The sequence below is a fragment of the Anas platyrhynchos genome, chromosome 8 (genome assembly GCF_047663525.1).
Source record: "Anas platyrhynchos isolate ZD024472 breed Pekin duck chromosome 8, IASCAAS_PekinDuck_T2T, whole genome shotgun sequence".
Classification (NCBI taxonomy): domain Eukaryota; kingdom Metazoa; phylum Chordata; class Aves; order Anseriformes; family Anatidae; genus Anas; species Anas platyrhynchos.
In genome coordinates this window covers 24,501,842-24,525,870 of record NC_092594.1, presented here as the reverse complement: position 1 = coordinate 24,525,870, position 24,029 = coordinate 24,501,842, and the positions used below count along the sequence as shown (strand labels likewise).

The 24,029-nt window shown below is 37.3% G+C and overlaps 1 protein-coding gene across 6 annotated transcripts in view; it reads right to left on the bottom strand.

Moving 5' to 3' along the window:
- Nucleotides 1-24,029, bottom strand: part of COL24A1 (collagen type XXIV alpha 1 chain) — a 150,412-nt gene that overhangs the window by 10,268 nt on the left and 116,115 nt on the right. For all 6 annotated transcript variants that reach the window (XR_003498782.2, XM_027463007.2, XM_027463008.2 and 3 more), the window contains exons 36-53: nt 23,667-23,720; nt 22,942-23,049; nt 19,890-19,943; nt 19,245-19,352; nt 18,229-18,282; nt 17,427-17,480; nt 16,353-16,409; nt 14,876-14,929; nt 13,783-13,836; nt 13,619-13,672; nt 10,684-10,737; nt 8,950-9,057; nt 6,927-7,034; nt 5,674-5,781; nt 5,534-5,587; nt 5,160-5,222; nt 3,890-3,943; nt 2,408-2,443 (exon numbers count right to left, since the gene is read on the bottom strand). Coding sequence is in view for 5 of the 6 variants with exons in the window: in XM_027463007.2 (XP_027318808.2) it covers nt 2,408-2,443; nt 3,890-3,943; nt 5,160-5,222; nt 5,534-5,587; nt 5,674-5,781; nt 6,927-7,034; nt 8,950-9,057; nt 10,684-10,737; nt 13,619-13,672; nt 13,783-13,836; nt 14,876-14,929; nt 16,353-16,409; nt 17,427-17,480; nt 18,229-18,282; nt 19,245-19,352; nt 19,890-19,943; nt 22,942-23,049; nt 23,667-23,720 (1,236 nt within the window). In the remaining variant the exon portion in view is untranslated. The remainder of the gene's footprint in view (nt 1-2,407; nt 2,444-3,889; nt 3,944-5,159; nt 5,223-5,533; nt 5,588-5,673; nt 5,782-6,926; nt 7,035-8,949; nt 9,058-10,683; nt 10,738-13,618; nt 13,673-13,782; nt 13,837-14,875; nt 14,930-16,352; nt 16,410-17,426; nt 17,481-18,228; nt 18,283-19,244; nt 19,353-19,889; nt 19,944-22,941; nt 23,050-23,666; nt 23,721-24,029) is intronic.

The following is a 24,029-nucleotide window of genomic DNA, read 5'->3' as shown; positions in this document are numbered from 1 at the left end:
AGACAATAGAAATGTTAGTTTTAGTGTGCTCTTTAATTCCTTAATCACCCAATTTGATTGCTAGTACAGAAGTTCAAAGGCCAAAACTCTAATCTTTTTCTAAAACTACAAGGCCCTGATTTTATATGCAATGATACACATGCTTAACTTTGAAAACATGAGCAATCCCAGGGACTTCCATATTTTCCGTAACCTTTGAAAATTTTCAGGAAACAAAGTAAAATAATGATTTTAAATCAATAACAATTATTTTAAAAAGGAAAAAAAATGTCATCGCAAGTAATTAAGCTTTCCCTGATCACTTCTGTCACTTTGATGTTATTTCACTATGTCTCAGAATGGGTAAGCCATAGTAGCATCCTGCAGTACAATACTCTGATATACCATCCAGCGTAGCAGCGGCTATTAATTACTGTAAACCTAAGATAAAAGTTCATAATAGAAAAATTACAGATTGTGCTTTATCATATTGTGCTTATATAGTATTATTATTATTATTATTTTACTTTTAGGATAGTCAAGCACTGGAACACTTGCCAAGAAAGACTATCTAATCTTCGTTCCTGGAGGTTTTGAAGATGGTAAGCAATGTGGTTTTATCTCAAAGCTGATTATACTTTAAACAGGAGGTTGGACATGGAATACATCAAGATCCATAATAACCTGGATTTTCCTATGATTCTATATCATCATCCATTACGTACTATTAATGACATGGAACAAAATAAAAAATCCTAGGTAAATGAAAACACTTTCAGAAATGTCAGAATACTGAAACAATATTCTAAAAAGCATTCCATGATTTTCTAAATGTTTCAAAGTGATATGAATATTTGGAATTTATTTTTTTTTTTCAAAAAAAAATCTCAATCTATCAATTTTTCTCCAGAAATAGCCTACAGAAGCTGAACTTTGGTTCACCATTGACCTAAACAAGGAGGCATGATTTTACATTCCATGTTTTTCAGGGGATAAGAGAACATTTCTTTCTAGTAATGAACGCTATGTCCCTGACAGACTAAAACCTGTAACTAAAACTTGGACTCTTACAGAAATGTAAAAATCTTTGCAAGTCTAGGAAGAATAATATAATTTTTAAGGTGGAAATCTAATCTCAGATTGGAGATTACACAGTTGCATGAAAAGCATTTTCTCATCTTTGTGAAAATATTTGGGAATACATCCTTTTCTTGGCTAGAAGATTGTAAACTATTGTAAAGTAATTGTAAACTCTATTGTAAACTAATGCTACTGCATATAGTTTAAAATTAAACCTTCTTCTGAAAGCAGTCTTAGGAGATGAATTAATGATTTAGGAAATCATCTTTTCTTTTTCTTTTTTTAATGTCAGCATTTAGTTCTATGCTGTCAAAGAAATTCTTACGAACAAAAGATGAGAAAAACACAGTTGAAATGTTTAATAGTAGTATGAATTACGAGCCTAGTTTTCCTCTTACTCTGAGATAAGAATCACCTCAAGACCCTTAAAATCAATGAGGAAAGGTCCTTGAGACACATACACCAAGCTTCATTCTAATCCTTAATTCTTTAATTTTGATTTTTATGATTTATTTTTCAAAGCTTTTATAAGGCAGTTAGGTTGGAATTGTACACAGGTGGATGCTTAAACCAAAATACAGTAAGATGAGGAACCGAATGACTTAAAGTGGGGTGGGATAAAAGGCAGGGTAAGAGCAACAGGAACCAGATTGCGTTGGCCAGTTACCATAAAAGGAAGCAATTATAAATCTGTCATATAAAGTACTGTCATAAATACCAGCTAACATTGTATTCACATTTGCTATAAATACAATAAATTGGCACAGTCATCAGTAATTGGAGGCCTTACTAGCTCTATCAATTTTTAAGTAAAATCAAGCATTTAGTAATATACAAAAACGAATGTACTACTCTTACTGAAAACAGAGCGAAACTTCATTACCTATCTGTACTGCCTACTGCTACTGCAGTCAGCATATGTTGCGTAGACACCAACCTTCAACTCCAGGTTTTTCCTGTTCTCCTCTACAGGAGATGATGTGTAGACGTCATGAACATGGCATTGTACACACATTGTGCCGTGAGGTACCAGAGAATTGACAATAAATGTGACAAAGGATTTTGCTTTTAGAACTGAACTGTAACAGATCTGGAGTATGTGACTGCTCCACAATCAGGGCCCTATTGCCTGACAGCATACACTTACCAGGCATGCCTGTATGAACCGGCTTGTACAAAAAAAAAAGTGCAACTTTGGACTCATGGTCCAACCCTTCTTGGACAGCACTCTGCAGGAGCACAACAGGGCTGTCTGGCATTCTGAGCATGCACAAATACATTAAGTGTAACACATGAATACTTTTTACACAGCCAAGAGGACAAAAGCACAAAAGTTGTTTCAACTTACCATTTCACCCCTTGTGCCCTTTTCACCTCTTGGTCCCTGTAAGAAAGAAGTTGTTAAGCCAGCATGCTTTCTAGGCTTCTAGGATTGAAATAAGCAAATTAATGTGATGGGATACTAAATGGGATACTGCTCCCATGAAAAGTCCAATCTCATCTGTGGAAATATTTACAGATCTAGGGCTTTAATTTTTCTACATTATTAGAAAAATAATAATGAAAAAAATAATGAAAACAACTTGTAATTCCTAGATTCAGAAAGCTGATTGTTTTCTTCAGGTTGTAGATGATTTTTTCCTTAGTAATTTTAACTGTCAGCATTCTCACTGTCACTCAGCTGTACTCTCTTCAATTTGATCCACTGTAATAGGAGATAAGTATTTCACTATTGAAGAGTTGAGAGCCAAACATGGCACTCTGTCACTGAAAACATCTATCAGTTATATATCTGCTTTATTAGCCTATTAGGTCCCCTCTCACAGTATACTCTGTTTTTCCATCTCCATGGCATTTTTTGCTAGTTTTGCACTAACACTGTGTTTCTGAAGCCAGTAACAATCTTACAATTACCTGGAAGAATGTTGTATCTTGATGGCAGCATTTCATATCACATATAAACAATCTCCAACTTTTAATGCTTTCTGAATGATAATGGCAAACTATTACATTCAATATGAAGTCGATTAAAAGCCTTCATACTGGTATACATAACTGTAAAGTTTTCCTCCCGAGTAGCAAAGAAAAGAATGCAGCAAGACTTAAAACGCTGTATTTTTCCCAACAGGTGGAAATAATAGTCTAGTTATAGGAAGAACACTTTCCTTCTCCTTTCTTTTTCAGATATTCGTATTTATTATTTTTATTATGCATTCCTGTTATTTTGAAGATTATTATTACAAATTTTTCAACATTCTCATTCCAAGTTTTGTTGATCAGGCAGAGAAACTTGAGGGGTATAATAAAAGCTTCTATGTGTCTTACATGGGTGGGACAGGCACTCTGGACATAGCAGAGAGAGCCAGCATGTGCTCCTGCAGGATGCTGCTCTGTCTCTGGCATAGGGAATGTGACAAGGGATGGAGAAAGCGATGAGGGCAGAGCTGTCCCACAGCAGAGAACCTAGGGAGCTCTACAGGTCATCAGAAAGGCCAAGACATATTTTTTTTCTAGAAACATTGCAGACGTAAGGCTGAATATGAATACTGAGGTGACGATTAAGGTGCTGGTTTACACCTTGATTTGTCTGCTGCTCCTGTAGAGGTGTCCTTTGTATACTGTACTTCAGCAGAATGCCATTATGATTTTTTTTCATCATCTTGTTTGTATCAGATGCTGAAATCACATATATTAGCTTGGCAGCATGGTAATATTACAAAGACAGCCCTACCAGTTGACAAATGGCAAAATACATCTAGTTGTAAAACAGATTATTAAAAATAAAGGTAGGTGAAATAACCAAACTATCCAAAAGAGAAGGGAAACTTACAGGCCTGCCAGTTGGGCCAGTAATGCCTTCTTGACCAACAGGACCAATATATCCCTGTAAAAAAGCAAAGTGATTTATTAGTCCACCATGTTTTCAAAATGAAGAAAATCCTTATGACATGTCCTGGTTTCAAGTTGCTCAGCACTCAGCACTGGCAAGTATCCCAAATACCATGGAAATATTCTCTTTCTGAATACTGAAAATACATCACTACATAATTAACAAGGTAGTTATTTTAATAATTAGTAATAGTTATGTTTGGAAAGCCCACACACATTCTTTTATGTGAGAGGTGATGCACTAAAAATAGTGGAAACTTAAGTACTCTGAGTATTAAACCCAAATATTCATTAAGCTACAATCAGTATTATCTTGAACTATATTACTGCCCAGAAGTGCTCTTGTAAGGCTGCCAGTAAATACTGCTAAAATGTTACTTTACTATTCTGTTTCAATCAGAGCAAACTGTTCATTTCCAGTGTTTATCTTGCATAGGAATGTTTAGAAAAAGAAAACAGCTATTAAAACAGGCCACTAAAGCTTTTGCTCTGCATCTGGTTAACTGAACTGAGTAAGTTCTGCAATGTCAATGGCAGCAGTGAGAGCAGAGCATTTTGCAGTAAGTTTTCCCATACTGCAAACTTTCCCCCTTTCCTGCTTTAACTTGATGCTGTAAACTGGATGCACACTCCCAAATATTACAAAATTATTCCACATTTTTGAAGAGTAAGAAAGTAGAATGTCATGAAGAAGACGTCATGAAGAATGAGCTAATGCAGACTAGTAACCCCATAGATAACAAGGAAATACATATATTTAAAAGGCTACCTATTAATTCACAATGCTTTTGAGCACTACCCTCTCTTACTGTAGCTAAAGTTTGACCCTTCTTTGTTTCACTGCTGGACAGAGTTAGACAGTCAGCATTATTGCCAGTAAGAAGAAAGAGAGCATTAAACCCCCTCAGACAATGAAATGACAGCAATCAAGAGACTTGTATATGAAATTATTGCTAAGAGTACAATTGTCAGCTGAGGGTGTTTTTTTATTTTTATTTTTTTTCCTTTAAGACTGAGAGCCCAGTTCTGCTTGTGTATCGTAACCAGACCAGTGCAGAAGAATAGGCAAAGGGCTCCTAGTGTAGTCAGAGAAAAAGGCTCAGCTAGAGGGCTCCAGCCTTTCCAGTAGGAAAAAGAGGATTCCCTAAATTAAAAATGTGTGCCACCCGCAAGCTATCCTGACAAGCACTTCCATGGAGTGAAACACTTACAATTTGCCCTGTTGGACCTTTTGGGCCCAGAATTCCAACTAATCCAACATCCCCTGCAGGGCCCTGAAAATACAAAGAAGTTTAGTCAAACATGAACATTAGTTATCAACATGTATTAATCTCTTGTTAACAAGGGAAGTAAGATAATTTCTAAGAGCAGTAACAGTGAAAATACCAAGCTCACTGACCCAGACCGTTCATCCTTGAAAGTGGAGTACATAGCTCTGCCTAAAACGTCCCAAGTGCAGATACATTCTAAACAAATTATTGTTAAAGCTGATTAAATCTATGCTTTCCTAACATTTTCACTCTGTAAATATTTTCACTCTGTAAATCTTCATCTTAAGATCTAACAGAAAAGAACGAACACATACTTTTGGACCTGGGAATCCTTGAAAACCCATCAAACCTTGATCTCCGTCTTCTCCCTGCAATAGAGGCAGGCATCCTCACTAATTTCACATTGGTAACTCTTGGGAGTAGTTGTTTTGCATCAAATGCTGTAATTACGTACAGTCTGTCCTTTCAGACCAGCATCTCCTGCTGGTCCTTGTTCACCTTGTGATCCTGGATGGCCTCTTTTACCTCGTTTTCCTGGATGACCCAGAAGCCCTTTCTCACCCTATGAAAAGGAAGATAATACATCCTTTGTTATTTTGTTATAATTGTGGAAGTTATAAATATTAGTTTCTGGTCAGAAGCGTGGAACATGCTTTCTCTCTGTTTTAAGAAATAAACATACTCTATTCATTTCATTTCCATAATTATTTTTCACTAAAATGAAAATATGACCTGACTGTTCCTTGATAACAAAAAAAAACCCACATACATTTCAGGCCATTTCCAGTATGGTACTCGCCATTAAAGTGCTAAAGTACACAAAATGAAATACACAATAGGCAGGTTAGAATCAAATTAAAAAAGTAATCCCCTGAGCATGGCACAGTATAGCTGCCAAACTCCTTGTTGTTAGATTAAAAGTTCATGTAATTTCACATGGAAACTAGGTGAGTTCATGCTAGGGAAATCCTCTCAGGACCATCAAACACACAAAAACCATGTCTAGCTCAGGAGATTACCAATCTGTAAGTAATTAGGGACTAGCCACCTTCCATGACTGTTTTGCACTTATGCTATTTCTTTGGTGTTTCCTTTTAGCTCTAACAAAGACAGACTTTTGGTCTGACTCAGTACATTTGCTCTTAACATTTATTTTGCACAATCTAGTATCCCTTTTCCTTCACCTCACCTATTCTCTGCCTTTTTCAGATTTCATTCTTTTCTGAGCAGGAGCTACCTTCCTACGGTTCATTGCCTAGACAAAGGCGTATAAACTAGACTAGGAGCACTGGCAATAAACACTACAAATAGTGAATAGAGTTTATACTAAAATATCTTCATGAAAAGAGAACAAAGATAGACAGTATTTCCCTCTCCAGTTTTCACTTGAGGTTTTAAAAACTGCTTACTGATAAAACCACACAGCGCAGTGCATATGATCATTTGAAATGAAAAATCCAACTCCAAATGGTGGAAACTATCAGTAATGTTTCAATTCTTTGCTTCTTTTACCATTGAAATGAGTAGTTAATATTATCAGTAGAAGCTGAGGAGGGCAGCAAAATCTGCAGTTTCACCTTTCACATAAATTTTTATATCAACTACTTGTACAATTAACAGCAGCATGGTGGTTCCACAATCACTGCATGCAGTATGAAGACTGGGCAATATCAGTAATACTTAAACAACAAGGACCTATATGCTTACCTTTAGTCCAGGTGCTCCCACAAGCCCTGGCATGCCTGGCAATCCCTTGGGACCTCGAGCTCCAGGATAACCTGCCAGACCTGCTAAGCCTGGGTTTCCTTTATTACCCTTAGTGAATGAAAAGTAATTGATTACAAGCAGAAGGCCAAAAATATATTTTCATTGTATGCAAAAACAGGCATGTAACATACAGTCAGCTAAAGCTGCTTAATATTTTTCTGTATACCTGACACATTGGAGTACATCAAAACATATGAAAAGAATGATGGGCAGTATTTCTTCTGTATTTCTGTTAATTCATCAGAACCCATGATACTTAGCAACATAGCTCTGTGTTTTAACTGTGGGTTAGACTGAAGATTCTGAGGAGTCAAATTATTGCAATTTAACAAGTCACTGATTGCCAAGCAAAGTAAATGCTAAACATGCTTAAGCCCACTGCACACGTTCCTATCAGTGTTCATCACAAACCTTGCTCTGTTGTAACCTAAACATATCCTGCTGTCATCTGTGATGAGAACCTTCTGAGCACCTTCAAGAGAATCAATTGTCTGTTGGAGTTGACTCATGGCATCTCCCCTATTAGCACACTCCTAAATAGGAGTAGTGGCCCAGATGGATCACCAGGTTGGGTACCAGGGACCTACAAATCCTGAGCATTTTTCTGTCCACAGAACTTGTCAGTTTTATGGACATACCAGTGACTGCTTTCACCTTTCACAGGGAATTATACAGAATAGTTAATGAGGCTTAAAACTTTACCCACACCTGCAAATTTGCATATTCAAATTAATAGTCTTTACAGCTGAAACATGTCATTCTTTGCTAATGGTATTTTGAAATCTGCAGAACAGAGCACTAGTATCTGTTACTTATAGAAGACAACTCCTTGAAATGTTTCTTGGAAGAGCACGGTGTGGTATCTGTTTAGCTAGAACTCTGAGGATTCTGAGCTCAAAATAAGAAGCCCCTTCTGATAGGGGCTTGTTTAGCATCTTCTAAACAAGATGCTAAATTCATTTGCTACGGATGAGCTGAAAATGCTGTTGAGATTCACACTGTTCATTTTTCACGAAGGGACTCTGCATTAAGAAACAAAATGAGACTCCCTTCCTGCAGAAGCATGCAAAATTCAACATGTCTGTTTATAAATACTAGGCACACTAATAATATTAGTATGACTATGTACGCTCTGAAGACATACATATAAAATAAGTTTACCACATCAAGGAAGATCAGAACAGTTGTTATGAAAGTGTATGATAAACTATAAACAATAGCAAGAATTTTGAATGAAAAAATATGTTATTGAATGCATGGAGTTTAGCCAATTGTCATGTTAAAAAACTCAAAATGGAAATTTGCCACCACCCAAACGAACATCGCTGTGATGTTGTTTAGTAGAAAGAACATAGATAGTTATCTTGTATTTCATATGATATTCTACTAAGTATTCATAGAAATAAAAGTGTTATGTGAAACATGATTTTTATGTTAAATGTGATTTCCAGAACTTCTGAATATGGTACTGTGGCTTATAGACCCATTGAATGATAAACTTATATAGCAAAAGTTGTGTTCTTTTATTCATAATCAGAAATATCAGTTAAAAGTCTCTCTTTAGTACAGGTTATAATGCCACTATATCTAGTTAATATGGAGTAATGGAGTAACTTTTAATATGAAAGATGACATTCTGAATGAAAAGGTCAAAATATAAGAATTCTTCAGGGTGTTTCTCCTAAATCCAACTCCCCGAAAATCAAGTACTTGAAAGAGATTCAGCAGGCCATTATCTGAAACCTGAGAAGCTCAAAGAGGGTACACCTGCCCCCTATGGGCCTCTTGTTTAATCTTCTGTCAGATAGGCAAATTTATATTTGTAAGAAAGAAAACAAAGAACTGGTCGAATTTTCAAGATGGCAACAGTACTGGGAATTGTTCCTTCTATTTAAACACTCTGGCCTCAGAAAATGCGTAAAGCAGAATGACAAGAAGAGGGGCAATGTGGAAAGCAACTTACCTTAGGGCCAGGTTTCCCTGGCAGCCCAGGCTTGCCAGGATTCCCAGGAATGCCTTCTGGTCCAGGGTAGCCCACTGCTCCTTTCTGCCCTGCTGGTCCTGGTTTTCCCTTGAAACAAATTCAAACCAAATATAGGATGGTTGGCTCTCTTTAGCTTCCCCATTACAGAACAACATCACAGTCACAGTATTTCTTAAAACTTAAATAAAAACAGACCCAGTGACACAGATGGCTCTGAGTTAGCATGTTTGATTTAAATAGCTATTGGCTTAACCTTAGATGTGTTGTATTGTGGGATCTAAGCAAATTCAGCTGAAACCATGAGGCTGACTGCTCTTTGTGCAAGGCCTGGAAGATGGCTGAGTGTGTTGATTCTTAAACTGAAGCAGGGAAACCTGATGAAGTCATCTCAGTAACTCTAAAAAATTAACTATATGCCTTCATTTTACTAGATAGCATATTTTTTATGCTTGCAGATATATTCTGTTCAAATTTGTACACATAAAAAATACACACAAACTTCTAATTAGACAAGTTTGTGTTAACTGTTGCTATACTTGCACTGAAAAGCCTTATGTCACATTCACCAAATCAACAGGAATTTTTTCTTAATAATTTTCTTTTAGACTGACACATTTGATCGTAGGGGGCTTGGAGTTCAGCAATTATCTCTGTATGAATTTATCTCTCAGAAATTTAAAACAATCTAGCTAGAACACAGCTCACTGTAAGAAGTGTATTTAACAACTGTCTTACAGATTATGAGAAGCATGCCATCTTAATCTCATTTCTAACTTCTGATTGCTGAAGAATCACATTCTTGGGATGTGCTTTGAGATTTCCTCTTTACTGTCTTTTCCTCCTCACTTCTCCATTTTTCTTGCCTTTCTCTTTGCCTCCATTTGCAGAATGATTATCTCTCTGCAGTCCTCCAGATGGAAGAGCCAAATATTTACAAAAGACACAATTTGCTTGCCTTCAAAAGGCTATTCTTCCACTCTGCCCAGAAAGTACAAGCTCTGCAAAGCAGCTGCATTTCTCTGGTTACTGACAATGGTTTGATGCGAGGGAGTAAAATATATTTACAACACGTGTTTGTGTGGTATTATTTATTAGGGGACCAAAATAGCCTTGGATGCATTTTGTTCTTGGTTATGTTTACAGAACACCTACTACTTCCTGCTCTTTCTCTTCCCTCAGGGAGAAAGGGATGCAAATTATTTTCTCCCCAGTTAGCTTCTCCAGAAAGAGCATTAAACATTTCAGCGCATGGCAAGTGAGAAGGAAGATAACCTCAAGAGATCTGTCAGCTGTACGCATCATGGACATACGGATACAGCCTTCTCTACGCTGCAGCTGTTCAAGGAACTGATGGGAGCCAGGAGTGAACAGTAGTACAGCTCTGTGCAGTGTAATGCGATAACTCGACTATGAGCCACATAAACAAATCATTTAAGTAACTATACAAGTAGGAAGCACCTTGTTATAATAGCTGCACTTCACTTCAATGTGCTGAGTAACTGAGTCTAACTCAGGATGCTGTCATAGAGTTTCAAAAAGTCACTCTACTTTCACAGGGGCTCCTTTACTCTTCCTGGACAATGAGGTGGTTCTTTAGAGTGAGCAGAAGACTTTCTGCTGTGACTCTGGCATGACCCGATTTTGTTTTTATTAACTAACGTATATGTTTCATTTATAACATGAAGATTATAAAACTAAACTTTTGTTACTTACAGGAATTCCAGGTTTGCCCGCCTGACCTGTTGCTCCTTTCTTCCCTGTGGGTCCCTAAAAGTTACAAACACTGGTGAACTGACAAGTGTTATAAACCCAATCCTCTAAGAAGAGCTGAGAATCATTTTTCCCTCTAGAACAAATGTTCACATTGCCTGGCTTTGGACCAGATCATTTCCACTTCAGGAGACAGCAGAAAGTTTTTCAACAAGTTAATACATTTTGTGGAAAACTACACCACTGTAAGGAAGTATGCTTTTACAGCACTTTCAATACCTTTCAAAAATGGAAATCATTTAAAGTTGGCAATGTAGATGCACTGAGTGTATCTGGAGGAAAGTACTAGAAAACAGTGTCACAAATGGGAACATTATTCTACGTTTTAGATAAAAAGAAAGATAAAATTTACATAAAACCACTTTTTTTTTTTTTTTTTTTGTCTTGACTGATCTAGGAATCTGTAGTCTCAGAAAAACGAGTCATACTGACAGAAGATAGCATTCTTGTAAGTGGTTTAGCTACACAGAAGCCAAGTACCAATGCAGAAAAGCTTGAAATAGGTCAGAAGGATCTGAGAATTCTGTTTACGGGATATTCCTCATGGAATATAGATATCAAACATACCAGAAAAAATTAGGAAGTATTCATAAATTACAACACGGGCATTAATTTTATCTTAACTCTCAGATATAACCCCTCAGACAGCAGAAACAAAAATAACAGTTGTAAGCACTGATCAAATAGAAAAGAGCTTCCAAGATTTTCTGGATTAATCATTTTTAAGAGTGCTTTTAAAGCAAAAACTGATAATTACACTGCCATATTACATAACATGCAATAAAGTAAAAAAACATAAGTAATTTTAAGATTTTTTGTTTGTTTGTTTTTCACAATATGAATATGATAAAATCAGCAAAATTGTGTTCTATTCTTTAATTTAACATCTTTTTGTTAATAAAGGCATACATAAAGTCCACCAATCAGAACAGGAACCTGTGTATCCAAAGAACTCTATATTGTTTTCATTAAAATTTCTGAACACATAAACTAAACCCAGATGATTCAGCGTTGCAATTTATGGGATCAGCTTTGTGAGGCTTATTATAGCAGCACCAGGCATGCCAATGGAGTTAAGACTCTGTGGATGTTTCCACTATTTTTTTTTATAAATCTTTAAACTCTTTTGGTTTGCTCCAGGCTGGATATTGGTTCCATATTTGCCAACGGCAGTTTTAATCTGAGGGCCATTTGCAAGATCAAGAAAACTTTCCCCAAGGGAAAGGCAGAGGAATGACTGATTTTATCCTTTGCTGTGATAGTTTGTTAAATGCAATATATCTGAGCACATGGTTATAGTACATGCTGACAATGTTTACACATCGTATTTCCTTTTTGTTTCTCCCCATTCCTAACCTACTGTAGATTCTTGTATTCACCTAGAAAATTTTGTAACTTTAACAATCATCTATGGAACATTTTGAAGAAAATTCCTCATTGAAGTTGCAAAGGCAATTCAAGTTGTAAGAAATCTTCTAGCCTAAATCTTTTGGAATCTCAAAGGTAAATAAAAGTCACCCTATGGTAGAATATAAAATATTTTTGGCAACTTTCAACATACCACCAAGATGAACTATTATTTCTAAAGGAAAATATTTAGTCTTTTTTCTTTTTCTTGACTTTTCTGTCTTTTTAGCCTACTGTTCTGTAGCAAAAAAAAAAAAAAAAAGTAGTCATCCAAGTCTGAGTGAAAATTCAGCGCAGTGCAGTACCAGGAGGCTTCCAGATTTTACTTTGCTTTATCAGAGCAGTAAAATCCTGTGTGTTTTTCAGAGCTAGTTTGTCACAAGAAACTCTATTTAAGGGTATAACTGAATATCACTCAAATTTTTCCAAAAAAGCCTCTCATAATGCTTTCTATTACCCCAAAGTAAAACTACTTATCATATTACACATACTTGCTAAGATCATTAATCAATTTTCTGTTGTATATATTTATTGTCCCTTCAGTTATGAAAATGAAAGCCAAACACTGAATTTCAACCTTATAAAACAGTAAAACAAAAACCAAACCAAAACCAAACATACAAAACCAAAGAAACAAAAAAATCAAAATGATTTCCATGCTGCTCTGTTCCTACAAGCTTAATGTTTGGAAAAACTAGCCCAATAGTTTCAAAAGAGAATTTGAGTATGAAAACCAACTATTTCCAGGGAAACGCAAAACGCCACTAATAGATACTGTCATACCAATGCCAAGACACTATACACGCATCTTAGATGAGCTAAACTGTGCCTGCAAGAGAGAACACTGTGATCCACATGCAGGTGGCTACTGCCAGCTGTAGAAGCAACCACAAAAACTGTTGGAGCTTCAGTGAGCACTGGGCACTGCTCTGTTCCCACTTCAGACTATGTGACTCAAATGTATTGTTTGGGGATGTAAAACAGTACAAAAAGAACCTTCAGTTAAGTAATTAGCAAGAATTCAGCGTAAAACTACAGAACAGCTTGCATCTAGATTTGAGATGATTTGAAACCTAAATATCTTTAGTATAGAGATGTCCAGCAAGCACAGAGGTTTCTTAAAACATATTGTAGCAATTCTGTCTACAGCATCATTCAAATTGTAGTGGCAGACAATGATAAGAATTTAAACAGAGTTCAACTCAGACGTGCTGGCTCAAGTTGCTGAAGACTTCACAGGATGTGCAACTTGAGAACAAGTGATGGAGAGCCCTAATCTTCTTGTAAAGCTGGAACATGTAGGCAAATACTACATCTTTAAGAATATCCATTAGAAATCATGTTTTACTCTTGAAACAAGTCTTATGTATCAAAACCCTATAACTTTCTTATTTTCTAAGGATAGTCAGCAAACAGTAAAAATGTACAATTTTCAATTAAGTGCACTATTTCTTTACTTTTTTCTACTTACTTCTGAGCCTCTTTCTCCTTTTGGTCCTTGCTTCCCAAATCCACCTGGCTCTCCCTTTGGAAAGAACATATATTAAATAAATAACTAACAACACATCATAGGAATGCAGAATAAAATGCAATTTCAGCAATCAGCATAGAAACCTCATTGTTTGCAACACTTACTGGAGGCCCCTGCTGTCCAGTTGGTCCTCTAAGCCCTGGAAGGCCTATGTGACCCTGGGAAGCAGAAAAGATAATATATTGCAATACAAGTAACTGTATGCAAATATGTTGCAACTGTATGCAAAATGTATTGCAATTACAAGTAACTGTAACTGATGTCATGCTCTGTGAGCTACAGATCTCCTTCGAAAGCCAATCTTGGGAAGTGCTGAGTGGCCTCAGCTTCACTGACTTCATCTGGATAAAGCACGCTCAGCTCTCCTGACACCAGACCTTAGGGCTTTTCTTCTTTAAACTCTCTACTCCAACCTCAGTGCAAGAGGGAAATATATATTTTAAACAGTCCTGCACTTTTCTGTGCACAGACTATATTTGGCTCATTGATTTATTAGTACGTCTATCTGTAACTTAAACAGGATATTCCCTGTCAAGGGGTGTCTCTTCTGTTTTTCAACAAACAGAATGAGTTACCAGCCATTTATATTTGCTGAAAGACTGCATACAATTAATGAATGATTATTAAGATTGTATTTTACAAAGCAATAGCACTTACATTTCAAATAAAAATGTTAATTGATTTTGTCTTACAGAATAATTTAGGTAGGAAGGGACCTTTTGAGATCATTTAGAGCAACTAAGCTTAAGCAGGGCCACTTAAGATAGGCACTCCAAAACCTCTCTCTGGGCTGCCTGTTCCAGTACTCAGGTACCCTCACAGTTAAAAAAAAAAAAAAAAAAAAAAGTGTTTTCTTGTGTTCAAATGGAATATTTCATGTCTCTCAAAGCATGCCTTTTGCTTGTCACTACATACTACTGAGACGTGTCTGGTTCCTTCATCCTCATTCCTTCCCATCAGACATTTATACACATTAAGATCCCCTGCCTGAGCTCTCTTTCCTCCAGTCTAAAGAGTCCCTGCTCTCCTAGACTCTCTTCACATGATAGATGCTCCAATCTATACTAAGAACTCATCAGTGCAGTGACACACCAGCAAGTGCATCTCAGCATACTAGCAATGAAACTTTTGCAGCATTATGTGTACACACAGCACACTGTGTTCAAATACAAAGAATTAAATAGCGAGAGGTATTACCTTGTAGCCCTCATCACCAGATTCTCCTCTATCTCCACGCTCTCCACTAGGCCCCTGGAGAGAAAAACACAGAGCACAATGTAACAGCTGGACTGAAATGCTGCTGCAGTGAAGTGAAAAAAGAAAGCTGGGATTTCTCTCAAAACAGACAGACCAACAAGAGTGAATTGAGGATTACTAATATTAAAGTTAGCTTGTCTAAAGGAATAAACATCATTTTTTTCTAAACAAAATGCATTACAATCAGGCAGGAGACGCTTTCTAACATATTTTGCAACTGAAGACCAGAAGATAAAAGATGAATCTTCTATGGGGGAAAAATGAAATAGGTATACTGGCCTCAGTAGAAGTTCTCCAGGTTTACACCCATATATATATATATATATGGTATCAGAATTAAGACTCTCTGTGAATGACTAGACTTTATTTTCAAGGCATGTGAGGAAAACTGTCTTACGGCTTTCATAAGAAAAATGGCGGGATAAGGAATCACTTGGCTGTAACAACAGCCAAGACTTTCAAAAAGACGTCCAGCCACTCATTGGATGAAATAAGAACTGTGTTTTTCTTCCTATGTCTGAAGCGTGAAAAATTGGCCTGGCATCACTAACTGCAGTGCATCTTTACAGTTCAGAAATGAACAGGTTAGCTGCATCTACTGCATATCCACCAATAGATACTATTATGCAACTGCTTTTATACTCTCCAAGGATTCAGCACGTTCATGGCACGTTTCCTAAAGGGAATCTGCAAAGGGCAAAGGCCCTGCTTGCAATGTTTGAACAGTCAGCACAGCAGTCCGCTCACCTACAACAGAACTGGATGGAGTCTTCTCTCTCATGCCCTTCCCTAATTAAGTTAAGAACCTAGTCCAGACTGTCTTCAGTTACATCTGTGTCTTATAGGCCCTGCTTTTTGGGGAGGTGAGGTACAAATATTAAGGTCAATCTGAAGAGGAGTAGGCTGTACAAGCACTACTTTCTAGCACAAAGCCTGAATATTAAATGCTTTTAATAAGATTTTGAGGTTGCATTTGTTTTTTGGACATGCTCATAAATGCTTAAAAAAAACAATGCATAGAAATTTAGTAAGCAGAAAGGTTACAAAATTAAGCTTAATCATCTAAATTAGCTTTGGAGTGATAATGAAGTATGTAAAAATATATTTCTGGTTAGTAAAGCAATTAGGTATAATTCAGTATAAACATAGAGGATAAAAATTCTGTTCCAAAATCTGCCAGTCTAAACACAGAATGGTATCATTACTATAATTAAATGTTAGGCACATACTCCTAAAGCAGGAAAGCGAATATGATTGCCTTTTTCAGAGAGAGATTACTGATTAAAGGACCATCATTCCACAGTTTTGTACGAGGGGGTACTGACTCCTTAGACAGTGATAAGAAGTTTCAGAAAGAGCCTGCGTTGTCTCTTGTATTGAGGTACCAATATAATTTTTTTGAGAAATAAAGACCTACTGGTTCACCTATGGGCCCAGGTGGTCCAAGCACTGTATTGTCTTCGCCTGGGTAACCCTAGAATAAACATATGGGTTAAAAAGTGCATATATGTTTAAATATTAGTAATACATGACAAAGCATGCTGTATAGATGCTACTAGTGAATGTAATGCTTATGTTTTTAATACAGTGGAAGTGGTAACTCCATTTCAACATGCACCATTTGTTTTAGGAAATAAATATAGGACTAAAAAAAAAAAAGTATTTGCTCTACTTTTAAATGCAGCTATTAAAAATAATCACAGAATTGTCTAGGTTGGAAGAGACCTCAAGATCATCGAGTCCAACCTCTGACCTAACGCTAACTGTCCCCACTAAACCATATACCTAAGCTCTACATCTAAACGTCTTTTAAAGACCTCCAGGGATGGTGACTCCACCACTTCCCTGGGCAGCTATTTAGAAAATCCTCACTAATTGCCTATTAGCAGTATTCATTGCAAAACTGGCCCTAACATAAGAATAGGTTTCTTTGTCAGGCTCAACTCTAAATTAATCTTCCTGAAGGGAATCCCTGTACTTGCCTGGGGCTACACAGACTTCTCAGCATTCAAATTTGTTTGCAGGACTTGGAGCAGTAGTGAAAGAACAGTAGTGAATTTGACACTGAAATAGCAACATTGAGGCAATATCCTGCCCCTAACATTTTATATTAAGCATAGAGCTTTGACCATCATAGTTAAACTTCCAGCAAAATCCATGGGAGTACTCACAGGTTTAAAGTTAAGTGAATACTTAGCAGTTCCCACGCTGATTATTTCTGTCAGTAGCATTTACTGAGGGCAGTGGTGCTATCTGATACAATTACATATTTTTTACAATGGGTACCTTGTGTTTTAAAGCCTCAAACATTTCAACTACAGTTCAGAACTTTGCATCCAAATGATCAAGAACTGCAGAAACTGTTCTCTCACAATACTAATATCTCCAAATAGTGGCTTCGCTGCATGCTGAGGAAAACAGTGAGCTTACAGTAATATTTCTTTCCTTTATGACAACTCAAATTATAGAAAAGTATAATCTAACTTCATACCTTCTCTCCTTTGGGTCCTGGGGGCCCTGAAGGCCCTGGAGGACCTTGATGGCCCTAAAGAAGAAGAAAAAAAAAATTAGTTCCAACACAAAATAATAAAAGAAAGAGTTCATTTTTTAGATGCTTGTTGTCATTATGTTTTGCTGTTTGCAAAATTAATGGGCACAGGCAGAAAAATTACTCTGTGCAGGAAAACCTATGTGCACAGTTAGAAACCGGAAGTTCTGGCAGGGCTTGATGCAAGTGAGGGGAGCTGGGCTGGTTCTTACTTCAGGGTTAGGGCCACAGATGGACATTTCTGTTTGGAGTAGACATGGCAGTCTGGTCTGTAAGAGCAAGACTCAATCCATCTACTGGGATCATTGGAGAACAGTGATTATTTTTCAGTGAAAGTCACAATATTTTTATGCCCTTCAAGTAACCTCATTCAATCATTGGTTTTGTTACTGAAAAGGAAGCTGCCTGGCCAGACAGTAAACAGAAGTGGTGGTTTGCTGAATTCTCTTTATAATGAATAGCTGTAGTAATTTCATAGGAGCTATATTAACAAATAGAGTGGGATGCACTGGACAAACAAGTTTCAAATCTGAAGGAAAAAACAACTGCTGGTGAACTCACATAGAAACAACTCACCATTGCTTAAGGCTAATGCTTTTAAGTAGGCAATCAGGTATGATATAAAAGTATGTATCTGAAACACAATATGTTTGTGTATTCTAGACACAGATCTCACATGATATTTAAAATTATTTAGAGCACCAGAGTTAAATTCATTAAAAAAAATCATTAAAAAAAAACTCACCCCATAACCTGGAATTCCTAGTTCTCCTTCTGGTCCCATTCCTCCTAGATATCCCTATTAAAAGCAATTATCAGTGATAGAAAAAATAGTTCCCTTTTAAAATGTTACAACAAAATACACTTTATAAAGTAATCACTTGGAAAAAAATTCAGATACTGAGATTTGAGAACCACAGATTACTTCCTTGTTACTTCCAGCTTCATTCATTAAATAATACTGGACTTCTCCTTGTGCTGTGGAAATGATGGTCAAAATTTCAGTCCTAACAAAAGAGTTCAAGTCCTTCTCTTGAACATTAGACAGTTACTATAGCTCTAATCTTCACGTGTTATGGGAAACAATCCTGCATTCAGTGGTTACAGTATTGGACCTTGGACCTGTGAGATGGGCAAATTGCCTCAGTTGCATGGAGGGTGCATTTGTTTTTGCATCTGCTATTACACAATGTGAAGCATGCTTGGAGAGCTTGCAATGAGAGAAATTCATAAAGTTAATGAAAATACCCTTAAATCATTTAACATTGCCAGACTCCCATTCAATAGGACAAGCAGTCCTCAACTGAAATGCTTTGTTTCAGCCATGACTAAGGCTTTCTTTATGTAATAGCAAACCCCACAATTTCTTTTCTTGGAACTAGAAAGGTTTAAGGAACAGCAATATCACTAAGTTATATCTGGATTGTGGGGCATGCGTACTCTATGGCAAGCCCTGCCATCCTGCTCCTCTGATTACCAGATCAGGAACATGACCGGTGCATGAGATCGCTTCCTGAAGGTCCATGAATTTCTGCCTGGATGGGTGCATAGGTCTCATGCTGACACTTAAAGGCCAGGGCACACATCGATACCTAGGGGCTGAGAAGAACTTCCAAATAGTTTAAGCACTGCCTGCATCTCCATCTCCAGCTGGTGATATTTGTACATGCTACACCTGTGACTTGCCTCCTCCCATGGAGAGACATGACATTGCTAAATCATAAATATATCAGCTCTTAAATAATCATGTTTTGTACAAACCGAGGGGCCCCGAGTTCCTCTTGCACCTTTGGGACCAATTTCTCCAGGTTGGCCAGAGTCACCAGCAGGTCCAATTTCTCCAGGAGGGCCAAGCTGCCCTTTTTCCCCCTATTGGTGTTATTGTATTAAAAATAATAAGAGATTGATACTATGTTTAAAATGCAGTTTAAATGCCTAATGAAAGCATGTAACAGCATTATTTAAGAGGATTATTATATTTACATGTCATTTACAGTAGTTTTTAGAATGTCTGAGCCCAGAACTCCGCAGTGGAAAAAAATAATTTTGATAGAGAATTTCTTTGGTTTAGCCAAAGCTTTACATTTTTGATAGCAGCAGAAACTGAGTTGCACATTTTGATCCAAATTTAAATTTCCTAAGGTCTCAAAAGTTATCAAGTGCAGAACAATGACAATTCTAATTGCTATGGCTAACAAGAAAAAAAAAAAAGCTTGAAGTGTGATGGAAAATAGGGATAGGTTTAGTTCACTTTATTGTTATATTGCAGTATGAAAACACCAACATATAAAACCTGACGTCTTTTGCAGTGCTGACTGGCTCTCAACAGTGTCAAGTGATTGAATGAAATTATTTTGTAATGTAAATTTCAGACAAAAGGGAATTTGGGGAGATGAAAAATACTACCTTCTTTCCTACACGTCCCCTTTGACCTGGATTTCCTGGTGTTCCTTCAGGACCCTGTATGTTAATTAGGGAGAGAAAAAGAAATGATTGAGAAAAGCCCTGGAAACATATTTAAATTGTGCTCCAAATTGGATAACTAAGCAGGCTTTTGTAATACACAGAGGTGGGAGGAAAAATCTCATTAAGCGTTGCTGTGAGAAAGTCAGTAGAGTAGGACTTTTTCAAATTACAGCAGAAATAAATGGGCATACATAAGGGATCACTTATCAAAGTACTGAAAATGCTTTGGAAATGAAGAAACAAAGCACACAAAAAACACCAACTAATAAATCTTGTCCAGACAGGAAATATTACTTTAGTAATAAAGTTGCTTCAAGATAAATACTGGATTTAGAGAAATGCAATACACAGTCAGGGGAAAATTAACAAGACTTTGGGACTATCAAGTGTGAAGAGCAGGGCCCTGACACAACTTACTGCAGCAGGAGAGCCCTAACTCAGTTAGTGGTGGTGCCTCCCACCGCCAGCCTCCTGGTGATGGTGTAAGTGGGTGAGTTGCCTGCAGGTGAGGAGTGTATAGAGCTACAATCCCGCTGTCCTCTCGGTCACTTCAAAAAATGACTCTCCTGAAGGGCTCAAAGTGTCTGGAGCTCACTGGCCTCAGGTTACCTGATAGCTCCTTGAAGGCAAGGAGGCTTCAGTTTTGGGTAAGGGGAGATCTCTCTCTCTCTCTCTTTCTATAATATTTTTAGAGATATTGTGGTGATGAGCTATGATAAACAGAGTTCAAGCTGATTTGTGAAGTACATATGTTGCTTCATATGTATCTGTTCAAGTAAAATGTAGTATTAATCTCATCCCCAATAGGACAACCAGACAACTGATGACAGGTAATCCATTTCCTTGTTTAAACTAGAACGGCATGATCTGTCCACATCCCTAGAACGAGGTCAAACCAAAATCATGATCTGAACACTCCCAGATGCTGGGGAAGATGAGTGAGGAGGGACTGCAGCCACTTCTGGAACGCATGGAACAGAAACTTGAAAAATACCCTGCTAACCACATCCTCCCAAACATCAAATCACCAGACCCGCCTGTCTCTCTGAGGTGCAGCAGCACTGTTGATGCTGTTTACTCTATACAAGTTAATTACATACTTTGCAGATATGCCAGGGCCAAGCTGTTTTATAATTTTAATGTACAAAACATTCCAGCTTTTCCAGAATTGCCAATCCAAAAAAAGAAGTCAGGGTGACGTTACTGAATGAGAAACTAAAATTGTTCTGCAGCACACTGTGAGCTAACAGCATGCTGACAGCTGAAAGTGCACTTTCTTCCTTTACTAGGAGAGTAGGTCACTGTGAAAAACCCAAGACTTAAAAAAGCAAATTGTATCACTGAGGCTTAGAGGACAGAGAGGATAGTGCTCACAGCCGTTAACAGCTGGCCCTCTGAACTACTGTTTACTCAGACTCCATCATCACATAAGAGCTACAGCGAAGGCAGCCAGAGGACTGTGAATGAGAAAAAGACAATTTTTGCTAAGGGAATCTGATGTCTGAATTAGGACTACGTACTTGCTTTGGAAACCGTGCTCTAAAATATTAGTTTACATTAAGAACTTGCATAAAACTTCAGCAAAACAGATTATATGGATAGAGTTTAGGTGCTAGGCATTATGCCAGAACAAATAAGCAAACTGATATAACAATGTGGACTGTGGATCCCAATGCTCATTTGCTATTCGACCTGTGTGTGTACTGCTCTTTCTCTCCATCTGCAGTTTCTGGTTTAGTTATCTATGGCAATTGATAATATGTTCATTTAAATATATGTTCATTTAATTCCTTTCACAGAAGCACCAAAATGAAGTTAGTTAAAGAAAAAGTGTCTTTTAAGAACAAAATGGAATCATGAAATTCTTTCTTCTGTCTCCTTGCTTTTTATAGTATCTGCCTCACTACAGGGCTGTTGACAAAGGAAGAAGAGAAGGCCCACCATAGATGTGACCTCACACCACAGCACAGAACTATCAACTGAAGCAAGGCTTCCTGGCACGACACACCTTCATTTCTGGAAGTCAGTTCCAGCATAGGATGGACAGCATCCATAACGACGTCTTTACATCACCTTGTCAGCAATACAGAAAGGCCACTGTTTGGAAAGACAGGCCAACTGATCAGGAACCACCAGCAGATGTTGTTTGGATTATGTGGTGTCTACTATCATGCGATACTGGTTTTAGGCCAATTTGACCTGTCTTGTATCTCTCACCAGAGAAGGACCTATAATCCAACACTTTAAGAAACCCCATGCTGTTGGTGTCTGTGCTGCAATCATTTTATAATGAAAGACACCTCAACATTAAGGATATCACTTCATCTAGAAATGTTATTTTTAGATGTAGCTTTTGTTGTTAAAGTGTATTTAAAAGAATGACAGCTAAACATGTATTTGGTGAGAACATCACCACAAAATCTTCAACTGGAGCTAGAACGTGGATGCTTTAAGTTCTAGAGCTTTATTATTTGCAGACTGCTCAAAATGGCAGTTCATTGTCCTGACAAACTTTTAATTTAAACTAAAAACTAAATAGCCCTGGAACAGCAAACAAAGCCTTAAGGTAGGGAAAGATACAGAACAATAAAACATCTTACAGCACAATTTATGGTAGGATATATTACCTCACCAACATCTTTAGGCATTTTAAAAAAATTATAGAATGATTTAATTCTGTTAAATTGCCCACCGTCTCCAAATGAAGGTGAGGATAGAGACTAACAATGGAAGGTTGCCTGGAGGGGAGAGATCTGAAGTGAGAGACATCAGGCTGTGTGGTGTATGTGTCTAGGTGACAAGTGTGAGGAAATACTGTCTGCTAAGAGACCCCAGATTTAGGATGGGGAAACCACATAGAAAGGGGAGACAAACTAGTTTAAAGATGGTAATCTTTAATGCAATAGCAAAACAGAAAAAAAAAAAAAAAAAAGTAAGCTAAATTAAAAAGGAAATAACCACAAAAAGCCCACTTAAAGTTGAAAACACTTACAGGAACACCCATTATGCCAGGTTCACCAGGGGGTCCGACAATTCCTGGTATTCCCATCTCTCCTTTTTCACCAGCTTCTCCAAGTAGGCCTTGTTCTCCAGGATCTCCCTTAAGGGTAACAAAAACAAACAAACAAATAAATAAATAATCGAGTTACTGTTCCAAAATTAGTTATTCTTGAGAAGAGTGAATTTAAAATCTTCAGGTTTGACCATAAAAGACAACTGAAAAACCACCACACTAAAACTGACTGGAATTTTTCCAGTCAAATTCAGATCAGGCTTCAAGTTAGGGTAAAGCCCTTTCTATCTCATTCATTCACTCCTACAGCCTGATTTTACTTCATCCGTCTCCATCTACCTTGAGGATGTGACGTCCCCTGTCCTTGCATGTGACACAGTCTCTGGCATAGCACTGATCTGGCAGAGGACATGGAGCAACTTTGGGCTCACTCTGTCCAGCATGATGGTCATAAAGGAAATAAGATGTACTCAGTTCTTCAGTTTGCTTTTCTCTGTCAAACCATTCAACTTTGTTAAGCTTGCAGAGCAGATCTGTGCCTAAAAGGCACAGGAAAGTCTATAATATATAGGGCCTCCCATGTTAAAACTGAGCTTACTCAACTGGGCTCTGCTGAACTTGTGAAACAGAGCGGGGAGAAAAAAGATATTTTGGTCTTTAAATTAATTTGACTGCTTTACATCTGCCATAAAAACTGAATGTACCTTTGGGCCATCTTTTCCTTGAACACCTTCTTCTCCTGGAGGTCCTGGTTCACCCTTATAGAAATGAACAATTGAAAACGAAGTTATTGCCACTAACAGAACTTCTCCAGATAAAAGTATTGCCTTGGAAGAACTCAGACTGGTCTTACATATGCTTATCATCATTTTGGACTTTTTGAATTTTGGACTACTTTTATGTTGTGATAATTTGTTTTCATTTTTCACAGATTTACAGTGACAGTTACAGCCCTGTGAATCTGGAACACTGGAACATGTAGAAGACAATTTACATTTCAAAATTGAGGCAATACTATACTCATGGAACACTGAAGGTTTGAATAGTGGTACTGAGATTGCTTAGTT